General features: G+C 53.1%; 1 protein-coding gene across 5 annotated transcripts in view; it reads right to left on the bottom strand.

Annotated features, from left to right (window-relative positions):
- The window catches only part of DGKZ (diacylglycerol kinase zeta), a 54341-nt gene that overhangs the window by 17971 nt on the left and 13891 nt on the right, over positions 1–22479 (bottom strand). For 4 of the 5 annotated variants that reach the window (XM_058025566.1, XM_058025567.1, XM_058025569.1 and 1 more), the window contains exons 2-13: positions 7030–7138; positions 6258–6353; positions 5383–5460; positions 5008–5064; positions 2819–2887; positions 2350–2421; positions 1925–2041; positions 1761–1832; positions 1349–1444; positions 996–1078; positions 747–807; positions 230–343 (exon numbers count right to left, since the gene is read on the bottom strand). In XM_058025566.1, the coding sequence (XP_057881549.1) occupies positions 230–343; positions 747–807; positions 996–1078; positions 1349–1444; positions 1761–1832; positions 1925–2041; positions 2350–2421; positions 2819–2887; positions 5008–5064; positions 5383–5460; positions 6258–6353; positions 7030–7138 (1024 nt within the window). Of the gene's footprint in view, positions 1–229; positions 344–746; positions 808–995; positions 1079–1348; positions 1445–1760; positions 1833–1924; positions 2042–2349; positions 2422–2818; positions 2888–5007; positions 5065–5382; positions 5461–6257; positions 6354–7029; positions 7139–7895; positions 8843–22479 lie in introns of those variants that run through there. The other variant, XM_058025565.1, reaches the window with a different exon arrangement.

Genomic DNA, 22479 nt, shown 5'->3' with positions numbered 1-22479 from the left:
TTCTAAAAATTTTCCAAAGTTTGAAAAGCCAATTGCTTTTGTAGAATCTAATGCAGTACCATTCAAATGTCAGAAGAACAGCAACATCCAAATTGCACTTATTTGTTGCTCTGTATTTACAAGAAATTGAAACATGAGCCCATGCAAATCTCCAACCACGTGTCTGAAACAAGGATTGAAGCACTCAGCCCTGCTCTCTCAGCAGTGGGTTCTTGTGTCCATCACTTACCCCACCCCAGTTCAGTGTTCTGGCCAAGTCGTTCCCTGTCCCCAAAGGTAGGATGGCCACAGGAGGAGGTGGGTTGATGCGTAACTGGTCCAGAATGGAGAGTATCCAGCCCACCTGCTCAAGCAAGAGAGTACAAAGAAACCATTAGTTATCTCAGAGACCAGCAGGCAGGCAGAGGTGACTTGGAGCACTAGCGATGGCAGAGGGGCAGAGATGGGGTCTCCTTAGCCACAACTGAGGCTATTCCCAGTCTTTAACACTCTAATCAGGTGCTGCAGATGTACCAGTAACCCCAGTGAGGACACTGGCCCTCAAAAGGGCTACAAATCCAGACATGTTAGACTAGCACTCCCTGGAACAGCGCACAAGGGGACCCACAGCATCTCTGCTACCAGCTGTACCATGGATGCAGTGTGCCCAGTTTGTCCTGTTCTGGATTATAACAAGGAGGGCTGCTGTCTGCACTGGAAAGGCCTGGGGGAAGGGGCACCAGGGGATGGAGGGGCTGGGGACTCACCGTGCCATCTCCCCCGCACGCCAGGATCCGGAGGTTGTGGACTTTGCGGTACAGCTCCAACCTGTGGGCAACAGGGAGGTTGAGGAGGGGAGAGTTACTGAAGGTGTTACACAGCAGCTGCCTCTCAGAGCCCTTGGCATTCACAAAGCCACATCCATGTCTCCCTCTATGAGCTGGGGAAAGAGCTCTTAGGAGGAATCCTGGGACACGGATGGGGGAGAGAAAGGTGCTGCCCCCATCAGTACTCACGCCTCCTTGGGTCCACCCTGGCTGAGGTCGAAAACCTGCCGTGGGTTGAGATACCACATGAAGGACTGGATGATCTTGGCTCCCTATGGGGAGAAGAAAGACTTCAGGTAATATTGAGTTCCCAGTGGACAGCAGAAGGAGGCATTTGGTCCTGCCTGGGAACAGGCTAAGACAACACCATTCTGGAGGGGACACAGGCAAAGCTTGGCCAACGTAGGAACTGCTATGCAGCAAACCGGCATTGTGGCCTCTTGTGCAGCTGAAGCATCACCAAAACTGTGATGACAGCTCAGCACTCAAATGGCAATGCCCTTACAGCGATGTCTTCTTAGACATACCAGCCAAGGCCATACCTGATTCCCACCACTCTTGGGGTTCACAAACACCAGCAAGGGCTTCATGAGAGGAGCTGGCATGGGCTTGATGACAAAGGGTTTCCACCTCCCTTCCTGCAAGAGATACCACAGATCCTTCAACAAAGAGATACCATAGATCCTTCAACAAAGCTGGGGAAATGCAAACTGCCACCTCCAGCTGAGCCCTAACATCATGCAGGTCAGAAGCAGGAGGAAGAAAACATCCCAGCCACCCCATAAGCTTTGTTTCTGGAATATACCCTGCCAGCAGGCATGCTCCCTCCAGCTCAACCTCCTTAACGTCAGTACAGATCTAGAAAAGCCCACTTTTATTCTCAGCCTTGCTCCTCACTGTTCAGTCCCTCTGCCCTTCCAAGACAAGGTCATTCCCAGTCCCCTCATATCTTACCTCGGCCCCCTTTTTGCTGGATTTCCGCTTGAATGATGTCCTCTTCTTTTTTTTACTAGATTTCAGCGGATTCTATAGAGAAAAGGAACAAACACAAAAACTCTGTGAGGAGCCACTGGGCAAGTGGTAACTTTGAAAGAGCCCCAAGAGCTGAAGTGACTCACCTGGGGCCGCCGGACCCGCAGAATCCAGGTGGGAGGAACGACGACAGCAGCGTGAGCCCCCAGTGAGCAGGGCTCTTCAATGTGTTGCAGCATGAAACACGATACTTTGCTGTGATACTGGCCAAGGAGAAGACAGAGAGAAAACTCAGCTGCTCAGTTTGCTGGGCACAGCCACAATCTCCTCCTCTCAGGTTTCCCATGCCAATGCAGGGAGCGCTGGATGAAACCATGCAGGAATTTTGTAACGGGAAGGCAGCGAAGAGAAAGTTTCTCAAAGGAGCTTGCAAATATCATAGTACAGCCTCTGCCAGCAGGGGGAGCTGTTGAGGGCAGGCTGCCGAGCAGCAGCTCGGGGAGCCCCGGCAGAAAGCAGAGGTCACTCCCGCAGAACCGACTGGAAAGGCATTCAGGGGGGCTCTGCTCACCGCTTGTTTGCACCAGGAACAGCTGATGGCCACAATCTCTTTGCTGTGGAAGGCAAACTTCTGCTGAAAACCCTAAGGAAGAAAGGACAAGAGGCTTAGGGAATTCCCTGCAGTTTCCTATCATCCAACAGTAAGAGACATTAACAAAGAGAGCATGCCTGCAGCGGGAGCCCTCCAGATCCTGTCACACAGTCCCAATCACAACAGCACCAGGGAGGCCACTGTGCTCTGTAGGGGTGTCCTTATTGCTCAAGGAAAGCATGTCAGGAAGACAGTCTCTTTCAGGGCAAGAACTACTCTATGTGGGAAGCAGTCACACAGTACTTCACTGAGTAAAGCAGGGCACGTGTCTTGGTTTTGCTGTCAAACAGGAATGGTGGGATGTCCCTGGTTCCAAGCCCTGTGCATGTCTCTGGCTTGACCTTAGGTTTCCTTCAGGCTGAGAAAAATGCCCAAGATGTCCTCTCACCTTGCCACACTGCCGGCACTTCCCTTCCTGCCGCCTCCGGTGCACCCAATGATGTCGGACAACAATGGGCTAAACGGAAAAGAAAAAAGGAAAATTGAAAAAAAAAAAAGAAGTGAAGGGCCCAGTGCAGGAGGGAACACAGGAACAGGCAGAAGGAATGGACACAGGCCAGCCAACCTCTGCTCTTGCAGCAAAACCACTGCTCATAGGGACCAGCCCCCCACCTGCTGAGAAGGCAAAGCCAAAGAATCAGGGGACAAGAGGCCAAATTAAGATGCTCCAAGAAAAGGGAATTAAAACCAGAAGAAATAGGAAGGAGGACGGGGAAACTAAAGACTGAGAATCACACAAAGCAGATCCAATGGCGAGTGGGTAAGCAGCAGCACATCTCTGTCCCCTAACATCTCTGCCCAGATGCCCCTAGTGCCAGGTGAAAAATGTGCTGGTGGATGGCGTGAAAATCCCTGGAGAGACACAGTTTGTGCCCACAGGAAGAAGATGGAAGTGCTTGCAGCTAAGCAGTGAACCTCCTCACTCCACATTCCTCGAGAAGAGTGGCAGCCTCAAAGCCCTCCACACCCACTTCCCCCTGCTCTTTCCCCAGGCCAATCCTGAGCTTGCTTCAGTGCCAGCGTGGGCAGCAAGGCTGCTTGGCAGCACCTCTGCTCTGCTTGCAGGCTCACAGTGGGTTCAGGGCTGGGACGTGCAGAAGTGATTGTGAGGGTTTCAGAAGTTTTGTAATGAAGTACCACTTGTCCTAAATCCTATCCTGTTTTTCCAGCCCTGGACTGGGAACGGGCTGGAAAACTGCAGAGAGAGAAGAAAAAAGAGAAAGGGAGTACGAGTTCACAGGCTGGCATGGCAGGGCCCAACATCCTGCTCCTGACAGCTTTTGGGATCATGATGATGAGAGACAGAAACTGGCAGGAGGTTGGGGTCAGTTCCAGTGTTGCCTCCTTTGAGTGCAGCACATGGGACGGGGGTGAAGAGTCTTGTTGGCTTTAGTGGATATTAATCCAGCAGGAGCAGAAGGAGGGCTATGCCTTGAGCTCAGCTCTGGGTCCAAGCAGGCACATCTAGCAAAAGGGCTGACCCTGAAGGAGATCCCTGGCACCACAAAGGCCAGAAGAACACCTTTTTAGGGAAACAGGAAGGAAGAGGCCTTGGAGGAACTGAGAAGCATTAGAAAGACAGGATGGAGAAGCAGAGTTTGTGAGAGAAAAGAAAAAGGAAGAAAAGGGAGAGAGAAAAGATTTGTAGAGGCTGGAGAGAAGAAAAACAGAGACAGACAATTGAGCAGAGACAGCAAGCTGTTAGCAGAGCCCAAAAGGTAAATGAAGCACAAATAAGGGAGCTAGACTAAGAGCAATATGGGAAGGAGGCACAGAAAGAAAAACAAAGCAAGAAAGGAAGGTTTAAAGTGATGCTGAAAGCTTCCCTTTACAACGTCATGCCGGCATTTCAAAGCAGGCAGCCCTATGTTTGAACATCCTTCCCCAGCTAGGTCTGCTGTGCCAGCACAAACACAGTGTGCTGGGGGCAGCTCTGTTACCAAAATGGCCCATGACTGAGCCACCCACACCCACTCCAGAGCGCTGCACAGGCTACATTGACTCCACAGGCCGGAGGGTGAAGCATGAAGGCTGACAGCGGCTTCCACCACTGCAGGTCAGCAGACAGGTTCCAGGCCACTGCTTATGCCCAGTACATTACAACATGGGCTGAAGGGGTCTGATACCACTACTGTGGGCAACTTCCACGGCCACCTGTGGCACCTAGGTCAGAGCTGAGTGATAAAGCCAGAAAGGAGCCATACTGCTTCCTTCCAAACTGCAGGAGACTTGGGGACCTGCTGTTTGCCACAGCCTCATCTATGTGCCTGAGGACCCAACACAAGGGTCAAAATTTCTCCCAAAAACCACTGTCTGTAGGTTCCTCCCATGCAGATTCAGGACATGCAAACCATCGGATGCTCTGCATCTGCTGCCTGCAAACTTCTTACTCTTCAAACCCAGTCTGTGCTGCTGCCTTGCAAAGAAACTCCCTTTTATGGCACCACTCCCTTGGAGCAGGAAGGAACATGATGCCTCCACTTGGATGGGCAACACGCTGGCAGCATCTGGTGTCTTTACCACCAAACTGGAAATGGGAGATGCAGATGTGGGCACAGTCTAAGGCACATGTCTCACCTCCCGTATGTTCCGGGATCCTGACTCCCTGAAGGAAGGCTTGCAGCGGAAATTTATCTGTAGGAAGAACACAGGAGAGGAACCAGTAAAACCATCGTACCTGAAGGAAATCTACTGGAATTTGCTGCACTACAGTAAGATTCAGAACCTCTGGAGTTGTTTGGTACTTGCCACAAAACATGTCTTGGTTACTGAACAAAATGGGGCCTGGGGTCCCAATCATATCACTAGATCCTGATTTTGGTACTGTCTCCTCAGAAGACCAGTCTCTGCAATTACACATTGCAGTTCCTCCATCTTCTTGTGTTTCGCTGCCCAAGACAAGGCTGCTACAGTTTTGCAAGCTGCAGGGAGGGCTTAACAGGCTCTACTCACTTTCTCCAGCTGTTCGATGCAGGGTGTGTGCACTACGATCTTGCAGGCTGCACACTTGCGCCTGGAGAGAGGTTTTTGCTGAAGGGTAAGAAAAGAGGAGAAAAAATATACATGTGAATGAAAATATGCAGTGTTCAGAGTCTGGCAAGCTCAGCCTCCCATCATACCTCCTTCTTATGTACTGAGATACAGTACAAGCTCTACTGTAAGGTTAGATACAACCTAGACTTCTTATCTAGTGAAGGGGGTCTAAGCATGTGCCTATAGCAGTTGTTCTCAAGCCTGGGACAGAGCAGGGAGGCACTTGCCCTACTGTCCTGTCCTGCAGTACTTGTCTTTTTCTGACACTGCCTGAGAGCACCATGGAATCTGGTCTGGGAGGTATCTGCAGGGTGGTATCAGTGGCAGGCACCTGCAGGACGGCATATGGAGCATCAGCGCTCCATATCCTGCACCACGAGCAGGACTGAGCCTACAAACTGGGAGGAAGGACTGCAGGGGCAGGAGGCAACAGGCCTGGGCCTCCAGAGCTCACTTTTCTCCTCTGTTGAAGGGTCTTGGATTCAGATTGTCCTTCCAAGGGTGTGGAATACCAACATCCTCTCTCTGGAACCCTCCAGGCAAGGGGCAGCCCTGCATCAGGTTCCCATTGCAAAATGAGAACCAGCATTGGCAGAAACTGGGGACTAGGCCCTCCGGTATGCAGAGGCAGAAGGGACACAGTCCCTGCCTTGGCAGCTCCCCAGACCCCTGCATGGCCCCCAGCAGCAGCAGCAGCAGCAGCAGCAGCAGCAGCAGCAGCAGCAGCAGCGCAGCCTCTGCGGTCTCCCCATACGATGACAGCACAGCCGTGTTTGTGGCCCCAGGTGACTCACCAGAAGCTTTGCCATGCAGTTCTGTTCCCCAACGTAGCAAAAGTCCCCAGAGACATTGGTCTCAAACCAGATGTGCTCCCCATAGACCGCAGCCTCCTGAAACACACAAGACAACACAACCTCTGAGAGAACCCCCAGAGAGGCAACTGAGCCCCTAAAATACTTTGTGCGAGGGACAAGATACTGGACAAGGCTGGGAGGTGGAGGCCAGGAGACAAGATGCATGCAACAGCCATGGACATCTGGAGAGAGGAAGCCTCAGAAAGCTGCTGCCATGTCCCACCTGTTGTAAACAAGAGGCCCCCAGGAAACCAACTCCAAGACCTACAAACCACTTGCAGTGTCCTGCTTTAATCAGCCCGAGAGGAGGCATCAGGGCAAACTCAGTGCAGGGGACACTCCTGAACCAGCTTCTGTTCTACAATCTGAACGGGCAGCTTAAAACCTGTGGGGCATTGGCTGTTAAGGAGCAAGGGCTTACTCCTGTTGCTTGGCCCCAGGCAACAGATCTTGGCTGTCGGAAGCAGAAAAGCTGGGAGAGGAGAAGTTATGCCATCCCTCCAGGAACCACCTGTGCCTCCACAGCCTCTCTTTTGCAGCATCAAGTAGTGCTGCCAGAAGCACAGATGCTGGCACCAGCTGGTGGCAATGGGAGAGGCCATAAATGTGTCAAAGTCAGTCACCTGGGAAGCCTCAACCCTGGGAAGAGCCTGCTGCTTCTCAGCCAAGAGCCCATTCCATGCAATGCCCAGCAAAACACAGTACAACTTACGCTCCAATCCACAGTGCTGCGTATCTGCCTCTCCGAGTCGCTCCTCATGGCTAGTGCTGGGTTTGGCTGGGCTACCATGTGTTGGAGACTGGATTTAGCAATAGCTTTCCTGGAAGACAAAGGAGGGCTGGCTATTAAATATATATGCAAAGCACAACCTGCTTCTAAGATGACACGTGAGGCTACAGCAGAAAAGGCTCCTCAGGAACAAGTGGCTGGAAATCAGGTGAATTTCCATCCCAGGTGGCTGAGAAGTACCTGTTTCTGTGAGATAGTCCTGTGGGATGAAGAAGTACTGGCCACGTTGCTGACAGCTCAGCCAGACAGCTTGTACCCAACAAAAGGCACACCATGGGCCTGCTGGGTTAATGCCCTCAGGGATAAGGGCTCCATTGTAAAACACCCTGGGAGTGTCCATGGAGCTGCAGTGGTGGGACTGCCTTTGCAGGGACAATCTAGAGCACCTGTCCAACAGTCTCCCTGCATCTCTCAGAGCCTGGGGTGTTTCCATGGACCAGTACAACTGCCCAGAATAAAAGGAACTGTTTGTTTGGGACTAGTGAGCTTCTCCCAGATGTGCTAGGGTGGAGGAAAGGAGCAGTAAATCCAGCCAACAGGAGAAGGTGTACATCTCCAGCCAGTGACCAGGCCTACCACATTCCCCTGGCCTCAGCCTGGCAGGAGAGGACACCCACAAGCTCCAGGTGGAAGATCATTGTGGTACACCAGCAGCACTGCAAGACACCAATGGCAGCCAGGGCCAATGGCGCTGAGTCTCTTCCCTCCTTCCCCACCAAACCTGGGTGTACACTCCCCCTGTCCCCTCCCCAAGGCATTGCCTGCTTACATGCTGCCACCATACATACAGCAGCCGGGGGCTCCAGCCGTCCGGGGTGGTGTGGCCGGTGGGCTCCGGTCCCAAACCCTTGACGAGGGTGGCAGAGGGGCACTTGGTTCCAGCCACTCCTGCACAGCGCTGGGCCAGCAGCCGGGGGTGGCCAGAGGGGAGCGGCCCAGGCTGAGGGGCATCGCTGGAGCGCCGGCGCTGGCTGAGGCGGCGGTAGCGGCCTGGCAGGCCGTAGGCAGCCCGGCCGTGCAGGGCTTCGGTGGGCAGGCGGTGGGAGGAGGCGCGCCGCAGGCAGCGGGGGCCCCGCGACAGCAGCCCTGCCTGCAGCGGCCGCAGCTGGGGCAGCATGGCCAACCACGTCTCCTCAGCGCTATGCTCGTGCTGGCCCTGCTCAGCTCCTGCTGCTGCACCACCGTCCTCTGGAGATTCAGATGTGGAGCTGTCAGTGCAGTGAGCCCCGTCCCCCTCGTCCCCCGTGGGAAGGAGGCTGGCCAGGAGGACAGTGGGACCCAGCAGCTGGGCATCAATGGCTTGTGCCTGGCCTCCGCGCTTCTTCTGCACGGCAAACCTGGGGCTGAGGCAGGGCGGCGTGGTGCTGGAGCGGCGACGCGTGCCGGGACGCCGGACCAGCCCCAGGCAGGAGAGGGACGCCGCTGCGGTGCCTGAGCCGCGGCGGCACTGGGCCAGCGAGGCGGAGGGCAGCCCCACCTGGGAGCGCCGCCTGGCCTTGCCCGTGGGCACAGCCACCACGCTGCTGCGCCGCGGCCCCTTCCGCCCAAAGTGCCGCCTGAAAAAGGTTTCCATTGCATCCGGATGGTGGCTGTTAACACAGAGACCAGGGATTAAGTAAACTCCCCTATGAGTCCCAGGCCACGCTGTGGCTGTCAGGGCAAGGGGACAGCGGGAAGCAAGGGATAGAGGGCTGAAGCAGGGAGTGGGAGACATGGCAATGCTACCAGAGGCGTGTGGTAGTGTTGCTCTCCATAGCTTTACTGCTCCACGAGTTTCACAGCTCAGCCCAGAGGGCTGCAATGGCAGGGAAGGTGTCGCTGCCTAGCCAGGACCCTCTGCATTCCCTGCACTCCACTAAGCAGAACGCCTGTGCACTCCGAGGTGCCAATCAGCCCTGGCACCTCCATTACCCCTACCACTCTCCTGATGCTGATCCACCTGGTTTCCACACAGGAACCACTCTAGTTAGGTATCAGTCCCACCAAATTTGTAGCAAATTGAAATAAAGCCCTTGTGAGTCCTACAGAGGAAAATCGACCAGGCCAGTAAAACCAGGGCAGGAGAATTTGGTACAAGAGGTCTGGGAGAGCTGGAAGCTCGGAGAGGCTGGAGCAGGGCAGAGGAGAGTTAGGAAGATCATCCCATCTGTCCTAAGCAGAACTTCCTTCTCATGGGAGAAAGAGCTTTATGGAAAGCTCATGCTTTCCCTGCCCAGCTCTCAAACCTTGACAGTCTGCCTGGACATTGCAGCAGTCTGTTAAAAGCCATGGGTGGAAGGCGCTGCAACACTTTCAGTGGCAGTAGCTCAGCACACAAAGGCCTGAGTGGAAGGAGCTGAGTCTGGCTAGCTCCAGTGCTCCCCTCCTCCAGAGACAGTGCTTCATTTCCCGCCCTCCAGCTGCCACCTCTCTTCAGCTCCTAGAGGATTTATTCAAGGCCAACTTTAAAAAACCCACCAAAACCCACAGTTTGGTAGAAGCAAACTTCTCTCAATTGCTCCCAAGGCAGGGGACTCAATCATAGTAGCCTGCAAGCACACAAAAGCCATCATCACCACCACTCTCAAGGATTTCCATGCTGTGCAAGGCATCTCCTCTACCCACCACGAGAGCATGAGCATGCTGCTCACCACGCAGACTGACATCTCCTCCCCTTCTTCTATCTTCCTCTCTAACCATGCCCTTTTACATTCTTATGGATCAGTGATATCAGAGAACCTTCAGGACATCACTCTTGCCCAAACTTTCAATGACCTAAGGCCCACAAAAACAGGTGCATTTATCAGAAGCTTCTTCTCTGTTTATTTGGGAAATACATGTAAGATGGGACACAGGTTTTGTCTTCTGGACAAAATGGAGTTTTTGATAGTGCTTGTAGCACAAGCAGCACATTGGGCTGTACCTCTTTTTAATAGATGAATACAAAGGTCAGTTTGTATTCTTGGAAAAGACAAGGCTTGGTTTGGTCTCCTCCACCCTTGCAGACAAGGAAGCCAGCTCTTCAGTTTCCATAGGCTTATCACCATGCCTGTACTCAGTAATGTAGGGGAAGGAGGGATGAGTGAGGAAGGGAGGGAAGGAGGCAGGAAGGAAGGAAGGCAACGGGCTCCAGAGAGCAGCATCAGGGCAGCTAAAGCCTGGCTGAACTGAAAGCAAAGCCAAAGCGTCACCTCTTCAGAAGTATTTCTCAAGTCCTACCCCTGCAAGCAAGGCAGGTGGGTACTTGGTCACCAGAAGGTTCAATCCACCCAAGGCCCACGCAGCTTCACAGAGGGCATCAGCATTTTGCTGATGACTCTGCTTCCAGTCTGTTCCCCACACTGCAGTGCTCCATTTATGCACCCTCTCCATATTATCTGCAAGATGATGCACAGTAAACAGCATAGAATCAGAGAATCTAAACTTTCCTTGTACATTTGGAGGCCATTTCCTCTTGTTCTATCACTTGTTACCTGGGAGAAAAGACTGACCCCACACCTTGCTACAATCTCCTCTCAGGTAGTTATAGAGCTCAATAAGGTCTCCCATAAGACTCCTGCTTCCTCAGCCATTTCTCCTAAGACTTGTTCCATAGACCCTTCACCAGCTGTACATCCTCTGGATGTGCTCCAGCACCTCAGTGGCAGGAGGAGGGCCCCAAACTGGACACAACACTCAAAGTGTGGCCTCACCAATGTTGAGTACAGAGAAACAGTCACTTTCCAGTCCTGTTGGCCACACTTACTGACACGGGCCAGGATACTGTTGGCCTTCATGGCCACTTGGCACATGCTGGATCATGTTCAGATGGCTGCCAATGAGCAGCTTCACCAACAGGTATTAAAACCTTTCGGAACAAATAAAACACATTAAAAAACACAAGCAAGAATACAGGATGTGGCACATTGCAACAGACCTTTTTTGGTCTGCTTTAGCTCCTGGGGGAGACATACTGACCAAAGGCACCTCAAATGAGCTGAATGGCTGTTCCCTCCCACCCCAGATATTCCACCGGCACAAAACTGCTCCACTGCTTACTGTGTTGCTGCTGTGGGCAGGAAGATCTCTTAACACAGCTTCCTTCCTTTTTGCACCAGTCTCGTGAGGAAATCTGATACAACAACCTTGGTTTGACATTTATGTTTGAGCACTAGCTGACTGCGGACCTTTTTATCTTCAGGGCTGTCTGTAAATGGCACGTGGAATCAAGCTCTGACCACCAGTGGTGAAGGTTATTACAAGATTGCCATTTGACAGCCCATGACAGCAGCATGTGGCAGCTCAGATATGCTGGGTGAACATATCCCCACCTCTTGCATCTCACCTCCAAGCTGAGCTCCAAATGGTGGATTGCAGGTGTGAGAGCTGCTGCTGGTGGAGCAGATGGATAAACTGCTGGGGCTGCCCATGGTTGATATGCATTAGCAGAGCTGCATGCAGAGCAGCTGGGGAACCATGCAATAGGCAGAGAGGAGCCCGAAAACAGCTAAGCCTTGGAAGGCCCAGACTTAACACCAGCATATTTCTGGCATCTCCATTGTTTGTCATGGAGAAAAGATGGAGAGGAGCCAGCACCTGTGGCTACTTTGTAGAGCACATTACTCGGCTCAGTTAGATAAGGAGGCTGGATCGAGGCAGCCTGGCATCTGTAGGGTGCAAAGTAAGGAAGTACTGCTGCATGTTCTGAGATACCAACTCTACTTATGAGCAGATACACACTGTTTTTTCAATCTCCTTCTGCGAATAAGGAAGGAGATAGCAGCTCTGGTCTGCTCATGATCTGCAATCAGAGCTCTTGAAAGGTGGGGTGCTTTTTACTACCAGACTCCTCAAAGCATCCTACACACCCTGCCTGGCCTCAGTACAGAGATGCTGCTGAAGCAGGAACATGTCCCATCAAGATCTAAACACCTTTGGAAAGAACAGCAGGGATCTAAGAGGAAAAACTTGCATCTTGTAACTGCAGTGGACGTAGAGCTTTTGAATCAGCTGTTATGGAGACATCTCTCCAGATATCCAGCAGCTAGCTCTCATTTGGTGATGGTGATTCCAAAACCAGACAGGCTGACCCTTAGGGCTAAACATGCAGTGTCCCCCATGACATAATCTTTGCCCACATCACGAAGAGAATCCGGATATTCAGCTCCACTATTTTGCTTTGTTTCACTAACCTAGAGCAAACTCCCATGTACCATACTTAACAGGCTCTCTGTGGTAGGCAGAGGGATCCTGTGCCACACACCCTCTTGGCCCTTCCTCTGCATTATTATTCCCTTTGTCCCTCCAGCAGCCTGGTCCATTCCTGCCAGTGCCCAGAAGCAAGAGAGATCTCAGGTTACCTTCGTACAGTGACAAATCTGGCACCCCCCTCCTGGCACCAAAGGAGGCAAGAGAACCATACTGCAGGTTGTTGCTGATAAATGCACAAGCCTTGAGCCACAGAGAAGTCTGGACATAATAATACCATCAGCTCCTTCTGACCTTTCAGCAAACCTCCAATTAGTCAACTGGAAAGCATTTTTTCCATCCACGGGACTACCAGGGAAACAAGTCCGAGAGCTTCGCCCTGTTCCATGACGAGCACCTGTCCTGATGGCAGCTGGCTGCATTCCTGCATCCTGGCTAGCTGTGGGTGCTGGGGAGCTGCTGTGGCACTAGAGCTGGCAGAGTGTGAGCAGGAGCCCACTTCAGTTTACAATCTGTCTTCTCCTGGCAAAGACACTTGACTCATACAGATCAGCCACAAGGAAAGTGTGTTATTAACAGGCACTCCTGTGTGACAGCAAGATCTCCTGGGCTTCCTCCCTGCCAGGGCACTGGAGGGACTGAGGGACCCAGGAGCCCATCCAGAGAGCTGCTGCTCATTCCCACCCCACTGGCACACCACTGGTTGCCTTCAGCCTCTGTTTCCATCACAAGCTTGCACAACCTGCAATGCCCTTCCAGTGCTCTGATATTCAATCTTCCCATGTACTGTCCTTACACCACCCCTGCTGAGATCCTGTCCCCCCTCTCCTGTCCTGCTTCCCACACATCATCACCGACCTCTCCTCTCCCTGGGGCTCCCCAGCCAGGCTTCTCTGACCTTACAAGAGCAACCTGCACAGATGAGGTCTGCTGAGGAAGGTGCCCTCATGCCAGATGGGGAAGGGAAAATGCTGGTCAAGATGTGATGCAGCCCTCAGGCGTTAGCTGCAGTGAGGTGTGCAGTAATCAGCAAGTTCCCATACTGTGCACTTTGTTTCTACTCAGAATTTCCATTCCAGCTGTCATCTGTCCTACCATCATACAAATAAAACTGAGTCAGGAGCTTCCCCACATTGGGTCCAGCATAAGCAAGGAGATGGGGCTCCCCCCAGAACAGGGATGGAGAGGCTCCATCCAAGACATGAGCCTTTCAAAGCACCATGAGAGGTGAGCTATGGGCTATGCTCATCTATTTTAGGATTCATACATTTGACCTACTGCAACAAGTGCCACCACCTATATGGGCCACTTCCAGGCTTCTGAGCTGCAGGAGCATGGTATTCCCAGAACAAGGACAAGGACATCCTCAGTTGCACTGTCACTCTGCAGAGGAGGGGATTACTGCTGCAACTGTAAGGTTGCCCCTCTAAGCTGCAGAAGCCAGTTTCTGATCCTAGCAGGGTACTCAGAGGGCAACACATCTCATCTTTCAGTGAGTCCTGGGCCTGATCGAGATAAATTCAGACCTCTCTGCTAGTAAGAAAGCAAGGTAAGTGCTTAGAAACCAGCTGGTGGTCAGATGCATGCAGCTGTAAAGGACCTCCTCCCAGCCCTGTGGTCCCTGAGGTCCCTACACGTGATGCATAGAGGTCCCTGTCAGGGCTACTGAGCATGGGCATGAGAGCAATATCTAATCATGTTTGCCAACTAGCTCAGAAGACTGTCAGTGTCACTGGGCACTCTGGGTGGCCAACCTGGAGGTCCCAGGACAGCACTGCTTCACAAGGGACAGGCAGCTATATCAGTGTAGACTCTCTGTATTCATCTTGTACCTGGCTGAGCAAGAGCACAACTCACAGCCAGTCAGGAGCTGGGAACACCACAGGGAGGAGATACAACTTCTAAGATGCTTTCTTCAAATGAGCAAGTCAGGGTGACAGATGCAACACCAAGGAGCGGCAGCTGCCTCGGGGGACAATTGTAGAAGGGCAAAGAAATGAAACACCACAGTCTGACAGTTTGTCATGGCAGGCAGAGCCAGGTGAAAGGACACTGCCTAGCCATGCCTCAAACAAAGCAAGGCAAAAGCCATCCCACCTTCATGCCTGGCCCTCCACAAGAAAATGCTCACATTTGGTTTTCTGAGAAGAACGGGGGCTGGGAGCAGAAGGGACTGAGACTAATACAGTTCCTAGCATTTTCCCAACACCCTTCTCCTGGCAGCTCCATCCCACTTCACCCCAAGCTCTGTATGATGCCATGGTGCCATCTCCTTTTGCACCACCTTCTCAGGGTAAACATGAGATCTGTTTTAAAGCACATCTGCCAGAGTAGCTCAGATCCTCCACAGAGACTTCATAAAGTGAAGAGTTTGCCAGCCCTAATATTCAGAGTAATGTTCCCATTACAACAATGTGATTTCCTTCCCAAAATCCATGGAAGACAGTGTTTTATCTTAATTTAAACCAAAACCATCTCCTTGGAGCCTCCTGGGCTGACTCTGGGCATTTATATCCCTTGACAACTTTCCACCATCATAATGTTATGAAGTTTATATGCCAGTACAGTAAATAATCTGCCTCCTGGCAATCAAGAAACCTGACAGCACTGATGTAAACAATCTGTTGCTGCATTTGGCTGAGGAGCTGAACAGAAAGACTGACAGCCTTGAGCCATGAATTAACCAGGGCTGAAACGAAGAGGGTGAGCCCTGGACTCATGGACATCACCCATGGTGCTGGGGCTGAGGCTGAGCAGGGGTCGGGGGGAGAGGCTGGCCACACAGTTTCTATTTTGGTCCCATCAGCAGGACCAGCGATGCAGGCTGGGACTCTGAGTCTCCTTTCCAGACTGACACACATGAAGCCAGGCAGCAGGGGCCTCAGCCAGGGTGTCCTGGTGGTTTAGCTACTCAGACCATGGTTTCTTTTGCAGATTCCCATTATCACACCCAGTGGTGCTCCCCTCACTCAGTACACTCAGCCCTGCTCCTCACAAGGAGGGATGCACTATTTAAAGGGTGGCCAGTCCCACAGCCCAGCTGTTGGATCCAAACTCCCAGAGCAGCCCCAGAGTTTTTCCCCAGCACACAATGACAAAATCCTGGCACAGAAATTCCTACTGGCCACAATGCTGCCCCAGGCAGGGCAGTACACAGTGTCTGCCCAGGGCAGCAGCCCTAGGGAGGAGGCAATGAACCTTGTGTGACAACAAAGCTGCAGTGTGGCAGATACAGAACACAGGCAGTGATTCCCAGGGCTAGTGAGTCTCTGCATCTCCCAAAGCAAAGTCAAGAAAACCTCAGGCACTCCGCAACATGCACTGATCACTGATCAGAAAGATGGGACTCACATGCCTCCCTCCAGCCCACAGCAGGGATCAGGAAGGGCATTCCACTGCTCCTGGCTTAAGAAGGGAATCACAGTGCCACCAGCACCAGAGAATATGCCAAGAGTACACAAATCTGTCCTGCTTTCCTAAACTATTCCAAAGCAAAGCGACTGAGGACTGAGGGTCCTGGCAAGGCACAGGCTAGCTCCCTGTACTCTGCTACCTGCAGAATTCCTGCTGCCACCCCCATGCCACATGGACTGGCAGGATGAAAGCAGCAGAACGGGTGGCTGGAAATACACCACTGGCAGGGCAACCCTACAGAAACAGCAGCCAGGCACCACTGAGTGCCATGGTGCCTGTGTTTTGCAGACCCCTCGCCTGAGCCCTGGGGACTGCAGTGGATCAGCTTTGCTCCAGGCTCTAGCAGCAAACAGTGCTCGACAGAAGCAAAGTTGAGGGTCTTGGGGATGACTCTGGGGTCTGCTCCCCCTGCCCTTCACAGTGGTCTAGAACTAAATGCCATACCTACAAACCAAGGGCTGTCTCTCCCCCCAGGTCCCCACCCATCCCCCACCCAGCACAAACAAAAGCAGCAAGCGTGAGGGAGAGGGACAAGCGGGAGAAGGAAAGGGGAGATAGAGGGAAAAAGCCCCCGTGACCTGATCCGGAGCGACGCAGGGGTCCCGCAGGTGCCGAGTGGGCGGCAGTGGCCGCACCGCAGCAGCGGGCCAGCCCTCCCCTACTAAGTCCTAGTTTGGAGAGAGTGCTTGGCTTCTCCCTCCGCTCCTCCCCGCGCTGCTCTCGTTAAAATAGCCAACTGCACTTCCTCTCCGAGCAGCCCTGAGGCCGGCTCGCCCCCAGCCGCAGGCGCATGCACCACAGCGGGCCCGGAAAGAGAGGGGTCCCCACGGCGCCAGCTGCTCTCCAAACACTCAACTGCAGCTCGGGGACGGCGCAGCTTCCCTGGCAGCGGCAGCAGGAGGACACGGGAGAACGCGCCGGGGTGGCGATTCTCTCCTGCCTCCTTGGAACTTAGATAAAGGGGTTTGCATGGCTGATGAGAGTCAAGCCGCCTGCCACGGAGAGCCTGTCTACATGCACAGGAGCTAACTTGCTTCTGAGTTAGTCTTTGGTTCACACAGGCTCCACAGATGTCTCAGGAGCTTTGTGTCTTCCCTCATCGTGAAAACCCTCCATGGGACCTCTCATAGCCAGGCTGGGGACTTCCCCGTCATGCTTCACCACTATCCGGATTCCCCAGCTGCCTCTAGGGATCTGCTCCCAGCCAAACACAACCCATCTCACTTTTGGGGTCACAAAACCCGTCTCCTCCTTTGTCTTTGCAAAGACGAAGGGAAGGTCATGCCAAAGGCCAGCTCACTCTACGATGCCGTCACCAGCTGTTGTTTTTTCAGTCATTTACCCGGGCAACGAGAGCCAATAGCCACACACAGGCCTTAGTGAGTGAGTCAGTGTGGGTGACTGCAGCTGAGATTTTGTCTCTCACACCCTGCCCCCTCCTGCCTGCCCCTTCCCCTCGCCTACATGTCATGGCTAAAATTAGACGGCTCTTCTCCTCTGTGTGTAGGAATGTGTGTGTGTTTGGACGGTGCCCAGTGCTCCTTGGGGCCTGGAGCGGGACTACAGTAATACAATCATAACAAAATGTCACAGAGGCTGCAGCCAGTGTGGCAAAGGCAGCCAGCTGCCTTCCCCGATGGGTGTCTGGAAAGCTGTTCATAGAGGGTAGCCAGGCCCAAAGGCTGAGCTACCACCATTGCTGTCGTCATCATCCATCATGGAAGAAAGAGCAAGTGGCCCTTGTGAATCAGTGAGAGAGAGGGGTGGGGAGGACACATGAACGAATCCGTCCATTGCCAAAGCTGCTGAGGATTTCATTCAGCCCTCACACGACCAGAGAGGAAAGGGAGCTGGAGATACCCAGGGCAGGCAGGAGGTGTTCACCTTGGTCAGTTCTCTCTGCCCTCAAAACTGTTAGCTGATGAAGGATGGAAAGTTCTGCTTCCTTCCCTACAAAGGGTATCTACACATCCTGCAGAATTCCCTTCCCACTGCTGGAAAGAGCCAGCTGCCTCTAGCGGTCAAGCAGGTCCCAGCACCGTCACAGCCCCAGGGCAGCAGCCCGGTGAAGAAGGGGCTTCAGGAACAGGCCCCAGTCCATCATTGTTAAGACTCACTTATTGGGACTGGCAGGATGTTTTATCAAAGAGAAAATTAAAAATGTGCTGCAAGTAGTTAATCATTCAGAGCAAAGTAGCCTGATAAGAGATATGTGCGGTCCCACCTCCAGCCAAGGAAGCTTAGCACAGAATCACAGAATGATTTGGATTGGAAGAGACTTTAAAGGGCATCTCATTGCATCCCCAATATTATAGTCAGGAACACCTTCCACTTGACCAGGTTTGTCAGAGTCCATCCAACCTGGCCTTGAACACTTCCAGGGAGGGTTCAAGCTTCCAGCTTGTCTCCAACTGCCCCATGCCCACCCTGCTCTTCCTGTCCCCTGTGGTCTATGCATAGCAGAGAATCCTGATGATACCACTTGCTGCTCCTCACAGTCACCACAATCCTATCTCCTTCCTGGGCTGGCAGGGCTAGACTGACACATGGAAACAGCCATTTTTTCCCATGGAAACACCATGGAAGGGTGACCACAGTGGATTCCAGGTGGCCCCAAAATCCCTTTCAAGTAAATGTGACCACCAAGAGATCAGGGCATTAATTCCTCAAGTCCTTGGAGGCAGCAGGAGCAGGAAGCCTAAGAGCCCTCTCCTCAAGTTCAGTCATGCAAACCTTGCTGCCATTCTCCTCCTACTCCCGTGACTTCGTAAGCCCTCAGCCTGTTAACATGCAGACAGCTGAATGGGTTGTGATGGAGACCAGCAGCTCCCAATGCTGCTGTCACAGGTTTCAGTCTGCTGTGTTCAAGCAGAAACCACTGCCCCAGGCCAAGAGGCTCCCCAGGCCCACGCAGCCCTGAGCAAGACTTTCCATGTGAGGAGACCCTGGTCCCACGCACCTGAAACCACATCACAAGTGGCAGCCCCTGCAGTTGTCTGCAAGGGGGAGAACTGCTCAGCATCCCTGAGAAACCCAGTCCCCAGAGATCTCTCTACACCACAAAGCCTGAGACAGGAAAGACACCTCCCAAGCCTTCATCATGACCCTGTGACTAAGCAAAGCACATGCTGACATGCCACACAAGTGGCATTTGTTAACTGTCCCCCCTGGTAGTGATAGCATGTCTAAGCTTTGGTTTCACTTTTTCACCTCATGGCAGCAAGTGACTAAGTCTTTTTCTCCCACATCTCACATCAAAATTGAAGTAACTCCTTTTAACAATGTTAAATCTACTATTGGCTTTGCTGAATGTCAGCTTGTCCCACTGCAACAAATGGGAGGGCAGGAGGAAAAGTTGGGGTTTTTTCTCCTCCACCCTTTTTGTTCTAAATGCCCTCAGCATATCTGGTCTTATGTGCTTCCTTTTCTTCTTTCATCTTAACATCCCCACATCTGCCAGAATCACTGATGGGCTTTTTTCTCCCATCATCCTTCAGAGAGGGGAAGAAGCAATGCCCATGCAGAGAGCAGACCACTGTCCCCCTTCCTGGAATGGACCAGCATTTTAGCACATACCAGCAACACAAGGCTGCCTTGCTCTGCTTCCTGAGTTGCTCGGCTCCTCCTCTCATGCCCACAGAGACACTGGGTGCTCCAGAGACTTGCTGTGTGGGAGGAGTGACCCAGACTCCAGGTGCAGAAGTTGGGTGGCTGCCATTATGAGGCTCTTGTGGTACCAGGACACGCAAGCCTGTGCAGTGGGGAGCTGGCTGACAGCTGCCTTGCCTGGACGCTTGCCTCTGAGCATCAGCCAGCCCATGGCAGCAGCTGACCACTTTAAACCATCAAGCTCACCAGCCACTTCAGCCACAGCAGCATAAAAAAAGCTCTATGCAGATGCTTTGCCAATCCCTTTCTTGCAGAAGGGAGGAAAGCAAAACCAGGAGCGATGAGTCAAGGCCAGCAACCCTGCAAAAGGGACATGTCACAACACCCAGCTGAAGTCAGCTGCAAGGAAAGGGCTGGAGTTTCACAGTAGAGCACCAGAGCTCTGAAGAGCGACCGTGCCCTCTGGTGTTCAACCCACGGCTGTCTGGACCTCTCCAAAACCCATTCGCCTCCCCTCTGAAGAGCACTAACTGGCCACACGGCCTCTTGTTCCCAACACCTCCAACCACAGGACTCCCAAGCAGCCCTGGGACAAGATTTTTGTGTCTACAACATCAGACAAACAAGAGACCAAGTGGCAAATTCAGTAAAGCCCAGGATGCCATGCAGAGAAACGGTGTAGCAGAAGCCAGGAGGAGCAGTAAGGGTCTTCCACTGCGGCACTCACACATGTGTAGCCAAATCCTGACCAGGCTGATGTGCTGCTCTACAAAGACCAAGGCATAGGGAGCCTTCCATTCCCAGGAATGGAACCCAGGACTTGTCCCTACCTCCACATCTCGTCAGGAGCACTTGTGAGGGAGCTAATGGCTAGTCCCAACACCATGGCTAACCTAGGAACCGGTTCCCACACAGCAACTACATCCCAGCCATGGTGATTGTCTCCCAGGCCCTGTTTTTCCACCGTTTCTGGCAGTCATAGCCTTAATGAACTTCAGACTGTTTCAGCTAAATTTTATTATTTATTATTATTTCATTTAGTCATTTAGCTAAACCACCCTCAGCGCTGTCACCTTAGGTCTTCCAAGCATTCAGCATGCACTGGGTCTAGATGCTCATGCCCACACTGGCTAGGACATAGAGGAGGAAGAGCTCAACTGACCTTCAGTCCAAACTTCAGCAAAACAGAAGCTGCCATGTTAGTCGATCAAAGTCCAGTAGCAAACTGCCCTCTAGAACAAAGACAGTGACACAGGCATAAGGCAAGCAGCCCAGCTTTCAGTGGCCTTGGTTAGTACTGACACAAGAGGGTGAAGTGGGGTGAGATGTGGGTGGGAGGGAGGAGAGCTTTTCAAAAGAAATGTTGCAGCAGCTGCTGGGACTGCGCAGCCTGTGCAAGCCAATAAAAATACCACATACTTATACACCGCTGGCCGGTGCTTTATCCTCCTGGATCCCCATCGGCTGGGCTGGCTGCCCTGGAGACAAGGGAAGACACCTTTGTGGGGCAGGTGGAGTCTAGGGACACAAAGAGAGTGGTCATCAAGCCATGAACACACCTGGCTGCTCAGCACACAGCACTATCCTCCCCTGCCCCAGTGCCATCTCTCCACCACTTGCTCTCCACTTGCCTTGGCACGTGCAGATCCCAAGGGCTCCAATGGCACCTGTGCCACCACCCATGCTGTCCGCCATGGAGGTCAATGCAGGCAACATGCCCATGAAGCTGGAGTCAGCAACAACATTTTTCCCTAAAGAGCCAGTCAGCAAACATGAAGCACCACACTCCTGCGTCTGGGATGCTAACCCAGCCCAGTTCAGACCCTGCCAACTGCCCACCTCCAGCCCAGGCAGCTGCAAGAGAGCACACAACTCAGGGACCAGCGCCAGGCTGGCACAGAGAGAGAGCCCTGCTTCCCTTCATCCTTCCCTGTGCTGGCCTGGTTCCTGGCTGCCTTCTTTCACCTTGACTGCTGGGTCCATGCATGGATTTGAATTTAAAATAAATCATGAAGGCACTCTCCATGCCTTGCACAGAGAAGCATTGTTTGGGCAGGGCAGAGCAGTTCACCTGTTCCCAACTCCCCTCGTGCACGGGCACCAATCCTTAGGAGCCCCGACTACCACCAGCCAGGGGCTGGGTAGCAAAGCTCTTGGTGACCCAGTGCAGATGGGAAGTGTCATTCTTGGGATCCCTCTGACACTCACCTCCACCACATCTGCTTCCTCACTCATTCAAACAAGAAAACTTGTGGGTGGGTAACACTGTTTGAGCCCAGGTGGGGAATCCTCAGCCTCTGCTGGAGAATCTCCCGGCCCCATGCCGACCTGCAACCCTGCCAGCTGAACTGGGGAGCAGGATACCTCCTTCCATGCATCCTGGCAGCTCTCACAGGACAGCAGCCCTGTACCTTCATCATCCTGCCAACTGCCAGCCTCTGCAGAGAACAGCCACCCCACCCCCTGCCACACCTCAGCAGTGGCAGCTGCCATGTGCTAGCTGCCAGAGTGCCCCACGCGATGTCCTCTTCTGTGGTGACCTCGAGCTTGGGCAGCAAGAGGCTTAGCCCTGGATCTGCGAGGCTCCTGGCCAGAGCCAGGGTAGCGAGGCAGGACAATGTACAGATAATCAGACCAAGTGGGAACTTTCACACAGAGGGGTGGCACATGGCCATCTGCATTGCCCCCTGCTCCCTCTCTTGGATGGCTACAGGCCACAGCCAGAGGCTGGGAGCTCAGGAGGAGGCTGCAAGTCATCTTATGTACTTCTACCCCGTGATTCTCTATCCTCATCCCGTTGGGGAGTCCTGCCCTACACTGGAGGTGGAGCCAGTGGGGAGCAGGCAGCAAGGAGTCCTCCTGCTCTCTGGCACTGGATCCACACCTGGGCTGACAATGGCAAGCGAGGGACAGGCTGTTTGGCACACACGTTTCCTGTGGAAGCCAAGCTGCACCAAAACGAGGGGAAAACCTGCAAGAAGGCTCTATGTTATTTGCCCTGAATTCCTGGGCCAGCCAGCTGGGACACATGACTTCCTTCAAAGCCATAGCATGTGCTGGAGCCAGGGCTGCTCCAGCCCTGCAAAGAGATGAGATGCTGCTGGGAAGCAGGGAAAGGAAGACTGGCTAAGTGGAGCTGGGAAAAAGGCAAACACTAAGCTCTTGCCCATTGGTGCTGGGTGG

This window comes from Melospiza georgiana, chromosome 6 (assembly GCF_028018845.1).
Source record: "Melospiza georgiana isolate bMelGeo1 chromosome 6, bMelGeo1.pri, whole genome shotgun sequence".
Classification (NCBI taxonomy): domain Eukaryota; kingdom Metazoa; phylum Chordata; class Aves; order Passeriformes; family Passerellidae; genus Melospiza; species Melospiza georgiana.
This window is presented reverse-complemented; position numbering and strand designations above follow the sequence as displayed.